Source organism: Rhinatrema bivittatum, chromosome 6 (assembly GCF_901001135.1).
Source record: "Rhinatrema bivittatum chromosome 6, aRhiBiv1.1, whole genome shotgun sequence".
Lineage (NCBI taxonomy): Eukaryota > Metazoa > Chordata > Amphibia > Gymnophiona > Rhinatrematidae > Rhinatrema > Rhinatrema bivittatum.
The window spans coordinates 269,420,740-269,441,237 of record NC_042620.1 but is presented as its reverse complement, the minus strand read 5'-3'; the positions used below and the strand labels follow the sequence as shown (position 1 = coordinate 269,441,237).

Below are 20,498 nucleotides of genomic sequence, written 5' to 3'. Positions count from 1 at the left end.
TCCTCTGATCGTGGTGTCATGCTTGATTTCCAACAATCCTTTGTGTCTTACTTCTCTAGTATGTTAAAGGGTGACCACTGTGCTTTTTGTTAAGAAAACAGATTCAGAGAATAGGATTTTGGAACCAGCATCTGTTTTAAAGAGTGGCCCTCGCTGCTGTGTGTCTTTTAACTGCTTCACTTTTTTGAAGGAGTTAATAAACATGTGGATAAAGGTGAACCGGTAGATATAGTATACTTGGATTTTCAGAAGGCGTTTGACAAAGTTCCTCATGAGAGGCTTCTAGGAAAAGTAAAAAGTCATGGGATAGGTGGCGATGTCCTTTCGTGGATTGCAAACTGGCTAAAAGACAGGAAACAGAGAGTAGGATTAAATGGGCAATTTTCTCAGTGGAAGGGAGTGGACAGTGGAGTGCCTCAGGGATCTGTATTGGGACCCTTACTGTTCAATATATTTATAAATGATCTGGAAAGAAATACGACGAGTGAGATAATCAAATTTGCAGATGACACAAAATTGTGCAGAGTAGTTAAATCACAAGCAGATTGTGATAAATTGCAGGAAGACCTTGTGAGACTGGAAAATTGGGCATCCAAATGGCAGATGAAATTTAATGTGGATAAGTGCAAGGTGATGCATATAGGGAAAAATAACCCATGCTATAATTACACGATGTTGGGTTCCATATTAGGTGCTACAACCCAAGAAAGAGATCTAGGTGTCATAGTGGATAACACATTGAAATCGTCGGTTCAGTGTGCTGCGGCAGTCAAAAAAGCAAACAGAATGTTGGGAATTATTAGAAAAGGAATGATGAATAAAACAGAAAATGTCATAATGCCTCTGTATCGCTCCATGGTGAGACCGCACCTTGAATACTGTGTACAATTCTGGTCGCCGCATCTCAAAAAAGATATAATTGCGATGGAGAAGGTACAGAGAAGGGCTACCAAAATGATAAGGGGAATGGAACAACTCCCCTATGAGGAAAGACTAAAGAGGTTAGGACTTTTCAGCTTGGAGAAGAGACGACTGAGGGGGGGATATGATAGAGGTGTTTAAAATCATGAGAGGTCTAGAACGGGTAGATGTGAATCGGTTATTTACTCTTTCAGATAGTAGAAGGACTAGGGGACACTCCATGAAGTTAGCATGGGGCACATTTAAAACTAATCGGAGAACGTTCTTTTTTACTCAACGCACAATTAAACTCTGGAATTTGTTGCCAGAGAATGTGGTTCGTGCAGTTAGTATAGCTGTGTTTAAAAAAGGATTGGATAAGTTCTTGGAGGAGAAGTCCATTACCTGCTATTAAGTTCACTTAGAGAATAGCCACTGCCATTAGCAATGGTTACATGGAATAGACTTAGTTTTTGGGTACTTGCCAGGTTCTTATGGCCTGGATTGGCCACTGTTGGAAACAGGATGCTGGGCTTGATGGACCCTTGGTCTGACCCAGTATGGCATTTTCTTATGTTCTTATGTTCTTATGCCATTCCTTCCGGTAGTACGCTGATAGCTGCAACCGAGTTTCATGTTATCATCATGTATTCTTCCCCATCTTTGCTCCTTGAACCCAGCACTCTCTTTGCTCCTTCTCCTCCTAGAAGATACAAGTCCCTGACTTGGGCACCCTCACTTTACCCTCAGCTGAGTGAGTCTCAAGTTCTGGATTCACAGCTGTGGCTGCACTTTCTATGTTGTAGCCCTTCAGTTTCTTCCCAGACTCTGCCTGCAGTGTCTGCTCCAGAATCACTCCTCTCAAAACTGAAATTTTATTCCTCAGCTCAATTACTTATCCCTCTAACGGTCCCCCATCACATCTTCTATTAAATGGTATTTCTATACCAATACTCACCAAAGCCCGTAATTTAGGAGTTTTACTGAACTCCAACTTGTCATTATCTCAGCACATCTCAACAGTTAAAAATTCTGTTTATAAATTACATCTCTTAAAACGTTTACGTCCACTTCTATTCTATCGGGATTTCCGTTCTGTCCTTCAATCCTTAATTTTTTCAGGACTAGACTATTGTAATGGCCTTTACCTGGGACTTCCTGACTCTGCAATCAAGCCTTTACAACTGATTCAAAACTCAGCTGCCCGTATTCTAACCGGTTCACCTATCAAAAACCACATCTCCCCCACATTATTCACCCTGCATTGGTTGCCTATCAAATTCAGAATACAGTATAAAATCTTGTCCATTGTACATATATTATTACATAATCCATCCTCGATCTGGCTTTGCACTATTCTTCGAATCTGCAAACCATCTAGACACCTAAGATCTCTGAACAAAAACTTATTAGACATTCCATCGATATGCTTAGCACGACTAAACATTACAAGAAAAAAAGCATTCTCAGTGGCTGGACCGCAAATATGGAACTCATTACCTACTCCCCTTCGTCAAATCTCAAATCCAAAAGAATTCAAGAAATCGCTAAAAACGTATCTTTTCACAAAAGCATTTGTCACCCCAGATACAAATCTTTCATAATCATACTATATTCAACACTTTCATTGTACTCCAAATCCAATTGAAAATGGTCTTTTCTTTTCCTATCACTTGTTTTTAAAATTAGTTACTTTTATTGTAAAGCATTTTGTTTTATAATTTTAATATAATTTTATGATTGTACTTTTTTCTACTTTAATTTTTGTTTATGTATATTGTACACCGTTTTGATCAATATTTTATTGTTAGATGGTATATAAATAATTTTAAATAAATTGTTCTGTCCCCAGCAATGGGTACATGTTGTATCTGTATATATTGTAGTTTAACTGTGTTTAGTGCAGTCCTCCCTTCTGAGGATTCTTAATACTGAAACGCTTTTTGTAACCCATGATAAAAATCTTTGAGCCTTTGCCCGCCCTTGCCCTTAAGAGAAGCTCCCTCCCCCTCCACTTTCTTTCACCATCGAAAGAGCTTGAATCCCCCTCATTCTAACTTGAGTCTTCCTAGGTGCCCTATAGGTTCAAAGGACTGCCCTTCATGCTTCCCCTGTGTCACATGGTTCTCAGGTTCGCTGCCATTGGACCCTGTCTCTTGCTTCTAGCTTGTGGAGGCATTTCCTTTAGCAGCTCTCGACGAGAGTTCAGTTTTACTCCATGCGTGCTTCTGAGCCAGCAGCGCTTTGTAATACCCTGTGAAACAATCGGGTTTTTTACCTTCTCTCTTACTGCCTTCTTCTAAGGACTAAATCAGCCTCATATTCCTCATGCTTCCTACCTCTACCATAAACCAACTCCTGGTCCCTTCCCCCCTTCTCCTACCTCGGCTCCAGTTACCAAAGATCTTTGCCTAGGAGCTCACGTTTGAAATGCAACAATTGTAAGTAGAATTTGCCTGTACAATAAATAATTTCAAACTTACAGAATCTTTGTCTTGAGGACTGATTGGCGAGAAAGTTTAACTGCCTGGATAGCAAACACGGATGTTTACCTGATCCAGAACATAAATAAATAAACATCCGGGTAATGGCTAATGGTTTCCGCTGTGTGACTTGGAATGTTAGGGGGATTGGCTGCATAGTTAAAAGATTTAAGGTCTTGCAACTCTGCAGTGCTGGAAAATGCAAGTGGCTTTATTGCAAGAAACACATTTAGATGCCATGGAACATCAAAAACTATGTAGACAATGGATAGGGAAAGTTTATGCTGCATAGCCCAGTACCTGTAAAGTTAGAATGGAAATTCTAATGGGTAAGGCAGATCCTTTTCAAAGTACCAAGATTATTTGAGATGAGGCGGGGAGATTTTTGATTGTGGAGGGAAAATTAGTTGGTAAACTCCAATATATTTACGATCATTCCTTCTTTAGGCAGTTGGTGCATCTACTTCTACCTTATAGTTCTTCTTCTTTGATATTGGGGGGAGATTTGAATTGTGTACTGGATTCTCAATTAGATAGTTCTGTCCCTTGGGTTTCTATATCAGCCGACAAGAGGAAGGGTGTGGGCTATTTATGTAACAATTTAAATTTAGTGGATAGCTGACATTCCCTTCATCCTTTGGTTAGGGAATACACCTATATTTTCTGGGTGCATGATATGCACTCCCGGATTGATTATCATTTCTGGGACCTTTTCTAGAACTTCAACTGCTGAAATCGGGACACTGGTGATTTCGGATCACGCCCCTGTTTGGGTTGATGTTGAGGGTTTTTGCCCAGCAGATACAACTTTTGCTTGGCAATTTTCTAGATATTTATACAATGATTTGGCCTTCCGCAAATATATTTTAAAGAAATGGGATGTATATAGTTAGAATAATCAGAAACATCAGCACTCCCTAGTGTTATACTGGGAGTCTACGAAAGTGGTTTTGAGAGGCGATATCATTTCAAGGCAGTCATGGCGGTTATTTTGAGGTTGGAGAGACGGTTTTATGAGGCTAAATACCAATATGAGCGTCATCCACCAAGGAAACTAAAGTGAAATTCTGGTCGACACCAGTAGCTCTAAATGAGCTGCTCCATCAGTGAGCGAAAAAAACCTTTTCCTTATTATAGGTATCGTTTTTACCAGCATGGTAATAAGGTAGGGAAAGCATTGGCAAATTTAATGAAAAATTGGACTAGTAATAAATATGTTACTAATCTATACACATCTGAGGGGAAGTTAGTTAATTCAGGCAAAGATATCTGTGAGGCGTTTAGACAGTATTATCAGACTTTGTACACGGCAGAGGCGGGCCACCCCCAAGATAATGGGGATAATCTATCAGAGGCTGGTTTACCCCACATTTCTCCAGACCACTTGATGATGTTGAATCGCCCTATCCAGCTGTAGGAAAGAGTGCAGGGTATAAAAGAGGCCCCATTATTAAAGTCCCCTGAACTGGATGGTCTCCCCGTTGAATTCTATAAATTGTTAACTTCTAAAGTTGGGACTCCCCTAAGGGATAGGTATGCTTCCCTGGTTACCCTGGGCCATTTTCCTTTCTCACCTAATCGTGCTCCCTAAACCAGGGAAAGATCTTTCTTCTCTGGCCTCTTACCACCCAATTTCCTTTTTAGACTTTGATATAAAACGCTAGCAAAAGTTTATGGCTAATCGCTTGTCTACCATCTTGCCTATGCTTCTAGGGGAAGAACAGGTGGGTTTTGTCAGGGGTCATTATGCCATCCGCATTATATATAAAATCCTTACCTCCTTAGAGTGGTGCCAGTGGCTACAACTGCCATCTCTTTTATTAAGCCTTGACGCAGAGAAAGCATGTGACCACCTGGATTGAAGATTTATGTTTCATACCCTGCATGTCTTTGGGATAGAAGGCTATTTTGTTCAAGTAATCCAAACCCTATACAATGACCCCCATGTGTCTGTGCAGGTCAATGGGTATAATCCATCAGAGTTTTCTTTGGGTAGAGGCACAAGACAAGGCTGCCCATTCTCCCCTCTATTATATATTTTGTCTGTCGAGTCTTTACTCCAACATCTGAGAGGTAATTCCCTCATTAAGGGAGTGCCATTTGGGAAGCATTCTTTCCAAACCTTGCGGGAAGAATATGGGTTGCATCATACACATTTTTTCACATACCTACAGATTAGACATTATATCCAGGTTCTATGAGTGCGCAATTAGATAATGACCAGAGAGTGATTCTCTCTGAGACCTTTGACGTAGATGATCCCTCCCATCATTTGATTTCATATTTTTATACCACTTTAAGTAAATTGAAACCAAAATTGGATTTTGGGCTCCTTTTGTGGATAGATGGTGCTCTGAATTGAAATTGGGATTCTCTGAGACCCAATATAAGAAATGTTTTTGGAGGCTCAAATCCCTTACCAGCAATATAGCTATCCATTAAGTTCAATACACATTTTTAATGCGTTATTACTATCCCCAACAGATGGTGCACTGTCTAGGGATTGCTCCCTTTGAAGTGTGTATCAAATGTACAGCGGCACCCAGAACTTTGGGATATCAGTTTTGGTCATGTTCCAGAGTTCAGGCTTTTTGGCGCAATGTTGTCCGCTATTTACTAAATGTCACGGGGTTTCTTTTATCTTTGTGGGCTACAGTGCTTCTTTTTGACAGTTTGACAGGGGTAGTGATAGGCCACAAATATGTTCACCTTTTAGATTCGAAAAGCGTTGTTGCTGGCTAAACAAGTTATTTTGCAATGTTGGTTGGGGGAACATCCTCCTAGTATGACCCAATTGAAGAATTGTATACAAAGTATTGGGTAGATTTTAATTTGGCCCCGCACGTAAATCCCGGGGTTTACACGCGTGGCCGGGCCTTATGTGCGATGGGCCAATTTTCAACGGGCCTGGCCACGCGTGTAAACCCCATTATGCGATTAAGTTCCGAGTCCTGTAAAGGGGGCAGTCCGGGAGGAGGGGCGGAACTAGAGGCAGCTGGTACAGCGTCCATTTGCCGCTATGCCGGGGAAGCACGCGCCGGCAGTCAGCAGGAGTGCACAAGTTGCTTCTGAGCAGCAACTTAAAAAATAAAAAAGAAGGTAGGTTAGATTTAGGGGATAGGGAGGAGAGGGGGAGGGGTTAGGAGGGCAGGGAAGTTCCCTCCCAGTCCACTCTAATTGGAGCAGACTGGGAGGGAACTGGGGAAGGCTGGGATGCGTGACCGCGCAAAATATGCAGAATTCTACCCCCCCTTGCACGTGCTGCCCGCACATACGTGCGCGGAGCCCAACGATTTAATAGCGATTTAATAAAACGGGTGCGTCCATGTTTGAGCGCCGGGTAGCATGCGCACATGGATGCATGCGCACTTCTTTAAAAATCTACCCCTCTGTGTCTTATTGAAAAATATATGGAAAAGTTGAATTTACTGAAACATAGAAGAACTTTCTTACTTGTATAGGATGCTTATTTGTAGGCGTTATCGCCTCAGGCCAGAAGCCTAATTCTTAATGATTATGTTCCCCCTAGTGGGGATTAATTTTTTGGGGTGTGCACAGGGAACGTGGAGAAGGGAAGGGGATGAGGGGCTCTTACTGTGGATAGTATATACAGTTTGTACAGGGTGGGCATTGGAAAAAGTACACCAATGCTTTGCATACTTTTTCGATAATTGTTTGTAATTTCTTCTGTGAAACTTTAATAAACACATTTGAAACACAAAAATCTATGTTTCACTATTGTAGTGCTGTATTAAAAACATGAAAAGGACTGTTTTGTTTTGGTTTTTAAACAGATGCTTTTTCTAAATTCAGCCATTTTTGGTGATGATAGTGTTCATTAATAGTAATATCCTTTAAAGAAAGAAAAAAAAAAGATAGGGTTTTTTTTAACCCTCCTTTTCCCCTTCACATCTCCTTTGATGGAACTGGCTCAGGTTGCTAAGGGACCTTTGATGCCTCTCAAGGCCTGGCGAGCACCTACACAGAGGTGCAGACCAACAGGGGGAGGCCACAATAATAGCAGCTGCCTTCCCTCCCCAGGGCTGAGCTCTTAGTCTTCACCTCTATAAGAATGCCCAGGCCAAATCAACCTCAGTAGGCAGATGGCCAAATCCTGGATTCCCCACACTCGCAGTGTGCAGTGCTGTGGCCTGAGGCAGAGGGCCGGCCTATGACGTGATTCTTTTCTAATCTGTCTTTCATCATCTACTCAGTATGCATACTTTTAGACTCTGCTTCTGTTGAGATCCTTATATATGGTTTTAATTTTTCATCTTTTGATTACTGCACCTTTTTTTGTATGCCCTCCACAAGTCCCAAATTGCTTATCTTCAGGATGCCCTGAATGATGCTTTTGGCCTCTTCTTCATTCCAAATAATTGGCTATTGTTATTGTATTGCATAGATTTCTATAGGGATATGGAAAGGTCAGTTATCTGCATACACAGGACCCAATGTGAGTAAAAAACGGGAACTAAATGTAATCCTCAGCCTGGGGTCCTCACTAGGAGGAGTCCACGGGATGTATACTTGAACATTTGGGGCTGAATATTTTCTAAACACTTCACTTTCTTACCTCTTAACTCTGGTGCATTCAAGATTCTTCCATGGTGGAGACGATAACCACCTGGGTGCTAGACATTTTCTTCAACTTCTATATATTCATTGGTATTAATCACTCTGGAAACAGTTTGGTGTTCCAACACAACTTTACTGAATATTTCTTTAAAGACATGATATGATGCTTCTTATAAGTCTCTTTCCTTCTACAGCATCAGTTAACAAAGTAACTTTTGGTAAATCTGTGAATCCGGAGGTTCTTCAATAATGTCATCCCTCTGGTGGTAGCTGGGGTTCCTTCCTGGGATGTCTATACTGGTGGGGTAGCTAACCACAGTTTAACTCTCCTTCACCATACCTTGACTCAAACGTCTTGGTACACCTGGTGTACCTCATTACTCCAAAAAATCACGCTAACCTAAAAATATGTGCAGAAGACATGCTTAGCAAGCATAAAATGTTATTGTGCACGCAAAAATGTTTTCTGCATAGAAAACATACTTTATGTGCACAAATAGTGTCTTCTGCATATAAAAACAAGATTTACACATGCAAAGCACAACCTTTACAAACAAAAAAAATATTTGTGCACAAAGCATGTCCTCTGCACATCAAGCACACTTTGTATGCAGAAAACTTAATTTGAACATAAACTGTGTTTTATGTACATAAATGCCGCGTACAGGATCCCCAACACTACAAACATCAGATTAAACCTCAAAGATTTACATTAGCCCAGATACTTTAACTGTAGACCAGCTCTGACCAGGATTTAAATTTCCAGCTTTAAGAAACTTTGAGTTAAGCCTCTGCATCGAGGATTAATAGCTAATGCCTTTATTAACATAAGATTTAAATGGAGGTGTGCTAATTTATATGCTCAGAAGCCTTGCTGCATCAAGAGTAAAGCCTGTGCACAGCTTAGTACACCTTTGGGGCCAGTTATGGAGCGCAATTTTAAAAGTCATGTCCATGGGTAAAACAGTGCCAGATGTAAATCTTTTAAAATATAAATAAAAAAAATACTGTCAGTCTTTGCACCAATATGCACAGTTATAAAGTTACTTGCATGGCAGCCAAGTAGAACCCTTCTCAGCCCTCTCAAGATGGATTTTAATTTAGTTTTCATCTGGCCATGACACTTAGGACCCGCTTCATCACTCAGAATGGGAGAAAGCCTTAACAAATCCTTGATGGGTAGAGGGTCAGAATCCTGATCTTGCACTCTAGAACCATGAAAGCTTATGAAATGTCATGTCTGCTTAAACTCAGAAGAAGTTTGTGATAATATGTTAATGGATCAAGAGTTAAACATTTGTGCAAAGTAAAACATATGAATGCATACTTGAGGTAAAATCATTTTAACTCAGGGGAGGTGGGGGAGTCTGTTGGACGTGATCTTTGAACATAAAGGTTATGTGCACATAGCAAGTACAGATTACATTTTTTTGTGCATAAAATTGTTTATGCATACAAAAAAGCTCAAATCATGTTTTGTGTTCATAAGACTTATGTGCTTGTTTTGTGCATGCAAAATCTGATTTATGTGCTCAAAAATGCTCTGAGTACAGAAAACAGTTTTTGAGTGGATAAATTATATTTTATGCACAGAAAACATGCTTTTGTGCATAAAGCATGTTTTCTTCACATAAATCCTAACTAGAGGACCTAGCACCAGAATTTCCGCTTCTGCCCATAGATTGACACTTAGCATCAGCAACTTTACTTCATCTCTGAAACATGAGTTAAATCGCATACCTTCCTGAATTGGGAGGGGAGCATGGGATTGCAATTCGCGTATTTACATGCATATTTTTTGTGCACAGAACTCCTTGCTGCATCAGGAGTAAAGATTGTGTACAAAAAACGTTTTCACAACTGAGGGTATATCTGTGTGCTCTCCTGAGCGCACTTTATTACATCAGGCTGTAGAGAAATGATTTACTTAATCTCATAGCTAATTAGAAGTGCCAAATTGCTCTACAGCACTATCCAAAGGGCACTAAAGGGATTAATTACTCATTCAATAGCATACCCTGAGACTTACGCCATTCCAGCTATGAAGCTATGGGATGGAACATTGCACAAATAACTGCCAGTCCAGAGAAAACTTGTAACAGAAACTGTTTTGCTTGATTAGAGAAAGTGAGCCGACAGCTAGTTCCATTTAATTCAGGACAAGCCAGTCTAGTCCCTGTTTAACTCACTGTTTGCCCACCACAGTTGTAGTTCTTATTCTCCTAAGAAAGGCAGGACTACAAGTCCAACCTGCAGGACAAGATCAGAGCTGGAGCAGCTGCTCTTCACACGATGAAGACAGTCTGTAACTCTGGTTCCAAAGAGCGAACCCAATGTAAATGGATCGCTAGTGAGCGCGCTCCATCCAAACTTAAGACTTTCATACTCCAACAGTGAAAAGTTATGTGGACTGGATAGTGGAAGCCCACAGAAACTCTAAGGGAGAAAAATAGTTCACTTTTTATAGGTCGTCACTAGCCATCATAAATAAGTAAAGACATATTGTTTTGTTTTGTTTTCTTCCCAGATTTCATTATAAAGACTTCAGAGAACAGTTCCACAACTACTCAGCATGAAGCATTAACAGACCATTGCAGGGGTGGGAGCCCTGCTAATTCTCTTAGACTGAACGTGCTGGCAGACCACGATGGAGACGAGCAACCCTGCCCCTCGAGCAGTGTATTCATTCTAATTAACCTCTACAACCAACTGAGTTTAGTTTACAGAGACTCTCTCGGCTTTGGAAGCACAGATCTGTCTTACGTCCTGCAGCAACCACAACCTCATTCTGCTGTAGTGTGAACTTCAACTTTTGACTATCATGGCCACAGTACTTCACCCAAATGAACTGGTCTTTGAATTTGCCAGCAACGGGATGGATGAACTACATCAGGTACAGCAACAGTACAATATTGTAGACTGTAACAGGGTTAATAAGCACAGGGAAATCAGCAAGCAAGCTAATCCATGTGTAAGGATCTCTTGCAGCTCTGTTGGACATGTGGGACCGTCGCATAAGGCTTCAGTACTCTAGAATATGACTGGAGTATTATGGAATGCTGAGGGGAATCTGGGAATCTCACATGTGACTGTGCACAGAGGATACTTAGTTACGAAGGAGTGAATGGGAAAACAAAGATCGACTGGGAAACCATGGCAATAGATTAGGAATTAATTTGGGCAGATTACACGAGTCTTACAGTTCTTATCTATTGTCTAGTTCTCTGTTTCCATATGTATTCCTATGGAGTATGTCAGGGCGTGTGGTTGCTCAAATAGGAATGAGAGTGGTACTTGGACATGCTATATTGAGGGTGGAACCGTAGTCAAAAAAGTAATCTTTATTTTTCATATCTACTATTTGTGCAAATATTATATTGTTTGCCTCCTGCCTGACTTTATTATGGGAGCCTATTGGGGAGTCACAGCACAGGAAGGAGTGCAGCATTTAGAACAAACTCTGAAACATTTTACAGCTGCGGTGCCTCCTTCTCACAACAGATTTCAAATTTATTCATGTAGAAGATAAAATCTTACTAATGTTAAGGAATGAGAACCACTGACTTCTAGACAAACTAGTTGAAGTTAAAATAATAGGTGACCTCGAAGGGCTGGCCCAATGGTTTAGCAGCACTGCTGAGTGGGAATCCAGCTTCATTTCCCAAGCTCGGCTTCTGCTCCTCAGGTCATTTAGGGTTCAGGAGTCTGCAGAGATAGTGTCTTCCAAGCTGGTAGGGATTCCAAGCTATTGTTCAACAGTGACACCTACTGGCTAATGGCACATTTGTACTGACTTCAAGAATGCCTATGTCTGTCCACTATTAGAGCGCACCCGCTTCAGTTGCTGGCAACTGCCAACTGCCCAGTTTTGGACCGGACAGCCAGGTTTTCAGGCATTATGTGACGCGTCCGGTGAGAAGTACCGACCAACACTAAAAGTCCGGTTTTGCTGGTGGCTCCTCCTCTCTCCCATAGCCTCTTGCTGAGAAGGGAGGAAAGGCAGGGTCGGAGCCTATCAGAGGAGAGCTATGCTGAATCCCTGCCCCTTGCCTGATGCTGTGAATGGACAGCATGGGGAAAGGAGGCAGGGCACAGCATAGCCTTCAGCTCCCAAGTGGCTCTGCAGAACTCCATAGCAACAATTCACTGGGTCCCACCTCCTCTCTCTCCCTGTCAGGCCGATGCAATAAAGTGCATCCAGCCTAGCGCACAGGTAAACATGCGGTTGGACATGCGTTTCGGAATCGCTACACTAATACCTGATGCAAGTAGGGGATTAGCGCATCCAAAATGCGCTCCCAAACAACAGCGTAGCTGATAGCGCTCATTGCATGTAAATTCCATGTAGATGAGGCTATTGGCTATTACCCCCGATGCAGTAAATCCCCAAGCACTGAACGCATACTTTTTAACGTGGCAAATTTAATACCAGCCCCGGACCTGGCGTTGTCATTCCGGGAGTCATGGGCTTATGAAAAAATCCAAAAATACTATTATCTGTGGTTCCTCCACAGAGGAGGAAAAGCCACAGAGAGCAGTAGATCTACTGATTTTGATGATTAACAATAAAGAATTAATGAAATAGATTGATTACATAAAAAGAATTTCTGTACGCACTCCAGGCTGATTTCGCCCCTTGCTATTGTGTGTATATATTGTGCAACCAGAAAAGTCTTTACATTCGTTTTTTCTTCGGCGCCCGTAAGTGCACAGCCACGTCTCCTGGGTGCCTGATGCACTTCAGAACTAGGGACGCACAATTTCTCCCTAGTGCGTCCCTTATAGCGCACCAGCTCATTTAAATATAGCATCAGGCGCCCAGGAGAGGTGGCTTTGCGCATGTTAGGAAAATGGGCGCTCAGTATGAGCCCCCATTTTACTGCGCATTTTATTGCATCGGCCCCAGTATTCTGTGATTGGATGGCATGGGGTGAGGAGGCAGGGAACAGCACAGCCCTCAGTTGGAACAGCACAGCCCACAGCCCACATCTATGGAGCCCACAGTTCCCAGTGGCTCCATAGATGTCTGAGCTGAGCAGTGGCCCTCTTGGTCCCGGCCTCTCCCTCACAGTAGGCTGGGCCAGGACCTGGGAAAGGGGCTGCAATGAGCCCTATCGAGAGAGATATAGGCCCAGGGGAGAAGTCTGAGAGACAGACAGAGCTGCAGTCTGGAGAGAGGAGTGATACCCAGAAGGGAGATGAAAGGGGAGATGCATGGTGGGGAGCCTGGGATGGTTAAGCAGGGGTGTATGGAGGGGGAGGGAATGGGTCACAGGATCTCACACTCAGTCCAGCCAACAGCTGTCTGAGAAGATGCTCTGTAGGCTGTACTTTCCACCCTCAGGTCTCATTCTGGACCCATACCGCTAAACACCATTCAACCTCTCCAAATCCTGCAGAATGCAGCTGCAAGAATCCTTTCAGGTTCCAAAAAGCATGACCACATCACCCCAACCCTCATATCACTTCGTTGGCTGCCAGTAAAATACAGGGTCGAATATAAAGTCCTTTCCATCCTACATAAAATTATATATGAAGAACAGAAACATTGGCTAAGCCCCTACATTCAACTCCATACCCCAAGTAGAAACCTGAGGTCAGCAAATAAAGGACTCCTAAAAACACCACCAACACACTCAAATCGACTCACCTCTACTCAAAATAGAGCGATATCCCTTGGAAGCCCAAAACTTTGGAACTCCCTCCCAACTAAACTCAGAATTCAAGAAAACCTAAAAACATTCAAAAAAGAATTAAAAACTTGGTTGTTCAACAAAGCATATCAAACCACCCAAAGAATCAACTAATCATCACCGCCCGCCATTACAACCTCATGATTAAATGAATAGCAGCACAACTATACTTTTCTAAAATAAGAATGAACTCGTTTTGATCTTAAGCATGAACTTGTTTACTACTAAGCCTAATAACATGTTATGTTTTTACACCCCTTGTCAACTCCTTTATCCCTATAACCTTATTTTGTAAACCGTTAGGATGGCGTTATTTTGACGTTTCTGAATGACGGTATATAAAACTCGTTAAATAAATAAATAAATACCTTGTCCCTTAGCAACTTGGAAGTTACCTGGTGTTAAACAAAAACAATGAATGTACGGCAGTGACCCCCTCCCCCTCTCTGCCAATGCCTGTACCCTCTTCCTGGCCCTTTCCCTGTCCTGAACCTAGACTCCCCTCTTTCCCCCCCCCCCCCCAACCTATAATCTCCCTGCTCCCTTTAGGCCTGGCCAGCTGAGCCAGCAGCCACATAAGGGCTAAGGAGTGGTTGTTCCCTTACAGCGGTGGCATGCAGCATTGGCACCTAGCCCCCTGAGGAGCTGCATTAGCGACCCCTAGGCCTGGCACCTTGGGTGGCTGCCTGCCTCTCTCGACAGCCCTGGCTCCCCTCTATTTCCCTTCTTCTCTTGCCCAGCATGTTTCTTACCCTCTGAGATGGAGTGTGAGAGAGTGTGTTTGTGTGTGAGAAAGAATGAATGTGTATACGAGAGAAAGGAGAAAGTTTGTGCCCCCACTATCCCCTAATAATCCATGAGATAAGAAATGGAGAGCAACTGAGTGGCAGGGGGCCCCCTTCTTTGCCCTGAGAGGCTGGAAGAGAAACTGTTGCCTGTGTGCAGCCCGTCAGTTCATTATTGCCCTTTAATACATACATACACACACTGTTTAGGTAGTTCACTGGCAGGATCTAAAATGTATGCAAATGAGGGGGGGTATCTCGATCCTGCCCCCCCCTCCCATTTCCAGCCCTCACGTGTCCAGTCCTGGTCTAATCGCTGGGTAAGATTGCAGGGGTGTTTGAAAATGGAAGAAAAACTCCCAGAGAACCGTGTATGATGCTTTATGGTACCATCGTTCCATCAGGGGTTGGATCTAACTGAGTTAAATGAGGAGCAAGAGGAAGCTTGCAGATCTACAATAAAAAAAAAAAAGAAACCTTAACAGTGGCTCATATGACTTCACTCTCCCTCTTCTTCCACTTCTCTTCAAGGTGCTATTTAATCATCCCCCATTTCATTCTACTAGAAAAAGCAGCAGGATAGCAGTAAGATCGTCAAACATTTTTTGTTTTTGTTTATCTGATTTTTATATTCCACTTTTTGGTACTTCAGGTACTGCAGTTATTTTACTATCTCCAGAGGGCCCAGAATCTAAGTTTATACCTGCAGCAGTGGAGGGTGAAGTGACCCCTGCCCTCAGTCACAAGGAGCAATAGTGGGATTTGAACGCTGGTCTTCCCAGTTTGGAGCCTGCTGCTCTAATTACTAGGCTGCTACTCCACATTAACAGGGGAAATAGCTCTAAAATGTGTGTAATGCTATTACAGCACTACCAGCCTGATTTTGTGCCATTTTATCATTCTAATCTGGTCTTGATTTTCGAAATCCTATGTCAACGCATTCCACAGGACAGAGAACAGAAATGGATTAACATCACAAGATGACTGAGAGTTAATGGAAAACAGTGATAAATAAGATATCATGCTCATTAAATTATAGATAATTTTGGTTTGTGACAGCTGAGTAATATTAGTTGTAACTTCACTGTCATGCAACATCATGGAATGATAGATTCTGCGGCAAGATGCAGAATATATATATATTTGAGTATATTGGGCAAACCGTGGTGCCTTTAATGTTAATTTAAAAGGTTTTAAAAATGATATGTGGGCCCACTACTTCAGTGATTAGGGCTGAATTTGGTGCAGGGGACCCACTCATTCCTGGCACTTGGCCTCAGTTACCAGGCACAGGTCCTTTCAACTCCAGGGTGTGGATGCTTCAGGTGGAGTCACCTCCAGGGCCCAAGGCATACAGGGGGAAAAGTCTCTCTGCTCACGCTCTCTCCCACAGATGTAGTCAGAAGATTCTTCCTTTCCACACAGTCTCCATACCCAGATCCCAGTGACTCGGAGGACACTGGAGTAGGGTATTCCAAAATAAACTTTAGTGTAACCAAAAATCTTTGAGTGAGTGTCCCTCGAGGTGGCAGGCACTGTAAAACCCAGCCCTCCAAGAGGTAGAAAACGGGCTCCTGGTGGGGTACTGGGAACGCCTGTCTCTCCTCTGATGTTAACTGCACCTTTTGGTTAGAAAGTCCCAGAGTGCAACAAAAATAGAATCCGTACTCCTTCTCCCAGGCAGGAATGGTGACAAAAATGTCTCTCAGCAAAACAGGAACAAAATCTCCAAAAGACAGACTACTTTGCTCTCTTGTAGCAAGGAAGCTGCTGTTCCCTCCCCAGTCAGTAGGATAGAAGCTCAGATCCTCTTTCCCTGCCTTCCTCCAGTCAAGGGGGGAAATCCTCTTAAAGGCGAGCACTGGAATCCACAGCAAAAAAAACTCTTCACAAAAGTAAACTCTTCTAAACCTACTTCAGCACCTGAGACAACCTCTGCCAGACCAGGAGGGTACTGGGCCCGGAATCTACGTCTCCTTATCTCCCTGGTATCAGCAGTAGATAATTTAATTTTTACTCTACTTATTCTTTTTCATTTTTCCTCTCCACTATAATTCTCTCTATTATTCTATGTAACGCAATTATTTTTATATTGTTCACATTGTAACTGTTTACCTTTTTTGTTGTATGTGAACCGATGTGATGGATATGACTGAATGTCGGTATACAAAAAGCAAATAAATAAATAAGAAATAGATCCTGAAATTACCACCCAGGAAAGAGATCTAGGTGTCATAGTGGATAACACATTTAAATCATCAGCTCAGTGTGCTGGGGCAGTCAAAAAAAAAGCAAACAGGAATTATTAGGAAGGGAATGGTAAGTAAAAGGATGGATGTCATAACGCTCTGTATCACTCCATAGTGAGACCGCACCTTGAATACTGTGTGCAGTTCTAGTCGCCGCATCTCAAAAAAGATATGTTGAATTTTTAATCAGGGGTTATGGGCGTGGCCAGGCCTTGCATGCGCCGCGTGCATTTTCAAAGGGGCCCGGCCACGCACATAACCTCCATTTCGCGTTGAAGTGCCGGGCTCAGAGAAAGGGGCGGTGCGGGGGGAGGGGCGGGGCTGGAGGTGGCCAGAAAGGCCATTTGCTGCTGTCCGGGGAAGCTCGCACCTGCAGTCGGCCGGTACCCGCAAGTTGCTTCTGCTCCAATGGAGCAGTAAGCAATAAAACAAACAAACAAAAAATAAAAGGTAGGAGAATGAGTTTAAGGGTGGGGAGGAGAGGGGAACAGGGAGGGAGTATGGGTAGGGGAGTAGGGAACTGGGAGAGGCTTGATCTCGGCGCCGCGCATGTATACACGGCTTATGGATTTTATAAAATGCACGCATGTTATAAAATCAGTGCGTCCTTGTGTGTGCACTGGGAAGTCCGCGCCCATGGACATAACGCGCGCACCTTTTAAAATCTACTCCTATAGTTGCACTAGAGAAAGTACAGAGAAGGGTCACAAAAATGATAAAGGGCATAGAATGGCTTCCCTATGAGGAAAGACTAAAGAGGTTAGAGGTGTTCAGCTTCCAGAAGAGACAACTGAGGGGAGATATGATGGACCTCAACAGGTAAATATGAAATGGCTGTTTACTCTTTTGGATGATAGAAGGACTAAGGTGCACTCCATGAAGTTAGCAAGTAGCTCATTTAAAACTGTAAAAAGGTTTGAATGGAAGTATAGAGGTTTCTAGCACTAGCAGAATTAAAACTATTACCAGGGAATCCTGCTTGGATGAAAACCCCTTACTTAAATCCTCCCTTTTACTCTTCTTGCCTATAGACAAAAAGTTTATTGTTTAATTTCAGAGAGATGTGTTCATATCTACCACAGAACTTTATTCACCAATAATTCATGCAGCACAGCATGCATTTAAAATAAACCAGTCAGTTTGTAGTAAAACATATTTTCTTTATTTTAGATAAAGAAAGGTATCAATAAAAATCTCTAAATGACTAAGAAACATTTTTATGTTCAAATCTTAACTTTACCAGAGTATATCCTACAATCAACGTGACAACCATTAATAGGGTAACTGAAAATATTAAAATCAGGTAAATATCAATCAATGTCATCTTTTCAATTAATTAATCAATGCATTTCTAATACACCTGCCAATCTAGAAATAATAGCAATTTAAAGGTTCTCATATACTTGAATGAATGATTATATCTTTACCAGATATCTGAAGCAGCCCGCTCTTGTCTCTCTATATCCACGTGCAAGGAAAATCCAAAGTCACACTCCTTTTCTTTCTGTCTCTGCTTCAAGTTTTATACCCTGAAAAACTCTTTGAATCCTTTTGATCCAGAATAGCTGTATCTTTTCTGTCAATACATCTATCTTTTTTAGCTTTTGAAGAACTTCAGTTCTAAAAACCTTGAATAAGGTTCAAACAATATTATCCATATCAGAATATGGAAAATAGGAGTTTTTCTTACCCTGTTTAAAGAAGTGCCCATTTTCGGTCTTTTATTTAATGCCAAGGTGCGCCAGGCAAAAACAATCCTTTCTAGTTCTGAGAGAAGAACTTATGTACTTCCCCCCATCCCAGGATTCACACCTGAGTGACCCCATGTTTAAGGATGCCCAAGGCCATAAAATGCAGACTTCTTTCTCACTAGAGATAAGCAATAAGTCGAAAAAAACCTTTCTCAAGGTCTGAAAAGGGGGAGAAGAGGGGACTGGAATTTTTCCAGCACAGGCCTTCGACTAAATCCATGGCTTTTAGAAGAAGTAAAGGCTTATGGGTATTAATGCTAACATGTCTCTTTATGGCTAATTGATTACTGACTGCACTAAATATAAGTAATTATCAATAAAGCACAAAATATTAAAATATTTTCTGACAAAACAAATCAGAGAAAATTCTTTTTCACTCTACACAATTAAGTTCTGAAATTCATTGCCAGAGATGCAATTAAGGTAGTTAGTATAGCTGGGTTTAAAAAAGATTTGGATAAGTTCCTGAAGGAAAAGTCCATAAACCTCTATTAATCAATAGGGAACAGCAACTGTTTGTGGCCGGCATTGGTAGCATGGGATCTATTTAATGTTTGGGTACTTGTGATTGGATTGGCCACTGTCAGAAACAGAATTCTGGGTTTGATGGATCCTTGGTCTGACCAGGTATGGCAACTTCTTATGTTCTTATGCAAATTGGAAGCACCACTAAGACTTTTCTCCTTCCTCAAAGTGCTGCATCAGTTTCCCTCACTGCCTGCATTTACAAAAGCTGGCTGACCAATCCAAGCAGACTCACTGGAGGTGCTTGTCAGGGATGTCTTTCACTTCCTATCTCTTTTTGCTCTAAGTTAAGGCTTAAGCTAAGCACTTCTAGTCTCTACATTTATTAGAACATAAGAACATAGCACCATGCCATACTGGGTCAGACCGAGGGTCCATCAAGCCCAGCATCATGCTTCCAACAGTGGCCAATCCAGGCTATAAGTACCTGGCAAGTACCCAAAAACTAAGTCTAATCCATGCTACTGAAGCTAGTAATAGTAGTGGCTATTTTCTAAGTCAACTTAGTCTCCAAGAACGTATCCAAACCTTTTTTATACCCAGCCACACTAACTGCACTAACCACATCCCCTGGCAACAAATTCCAGAGTTTAATTGTGATTTGAGGGAAAAAAGAACTTTCTCTGATTAGTTTTAAATGTGCTACATGCTAACTTCATGGAGTTCCATCTAGTCCTTCTATTATCCAAAAGAGTAAATAACCGATTCACATTTACCCACTCTAGACCTCTCATGATTTTAAACACCTCTATCATATACCCCCTCAGCCGTCTCTTCTCCAAGCTGAATAGTCCTAACCTCTTTAGTCTTTCCTCATAGGGGAGCTGTTCCATCCCCTTTATCATTTTGGTCGTCCTTCTCTGTACCTTCTCCATCTCAACTATATCTTTTATGAGATACAGCGACCAGAATTGTACACAGTATTCAAGGTGCGGTCTTACCATGGAGCAATACAGAGGTATTATGACATTTTCCATTTTATTCACCATTCCCTTCCTACTAATTCCTAACATTCTATTTGCTTTTTTGACTGCTGCAGCACACTGAGCTTTTAATGTATTATCCTGGGTGGTAGCTCCTAATATGGAACCTAACATCGTGTAACTGTAGCATGGGTTATTTTTCCCTATATGCACTTATCAACATTAAATTTAAACTGTCATTTGGCTGCCCAATTTTCCTGTCTCACAAGGTCCTCCTGCAATTTATCACAATCCGCTTGTGATTTAACTACTCTAAATAATTTTGTATCATCTGCAAGTTTGATTTCCTTATTCGTCGTATTTCTTTCCAGATCATTTATAAATATATTGAAAAGCATGGGTCCCAGTACAGATCCCTGAGGCCCTCCACTGCCCACCCCTCTCCACTGAGTAAAGTGTCCATTTAATCCTATTCTCTGTTTCCTGTCTTTTAATCAGTTTGAAATCCACGAAAGGACATCGCCACCTATCCCATGACATTTTACTTTTCCTAGAAGCCTCTCATGAGGAACTTTGTCAAATGCCTTCTGAAAATCCAAATACACTACATC

The 20,498-nt window shown here is 41.9% G+C and overlaps 1 protein-coding gene across 3 annotated transcripts in view; it reads left to right on the top strand.

Annotated features, from left to right (window-relative positions):
* The window catches only part of LOC115094276 (ETS-related transcription factor Elf-1-like), a 182,491-nt gene that overhangs the window by 67,195 nt on the left and 94,798 nt on the right, over positions 1–20,498 (top strand). For all 3 annotated transcript variants that reach the window (XM_029607175.1, XM_029607177.1, XM_029607176.1), the window contains exon 2: positions 10,489–10,854. In XM_029607175.1, the coding sequence (XP_029463035.1) occupies positions 10,783–10,854 (72 nt within the window). In that variant the 5' untranslated portion in view covers positions 10,489–10,782. The remainder of the gene's footprint in view (positions 1–10,488; positions 10,855–20,498) is intronic.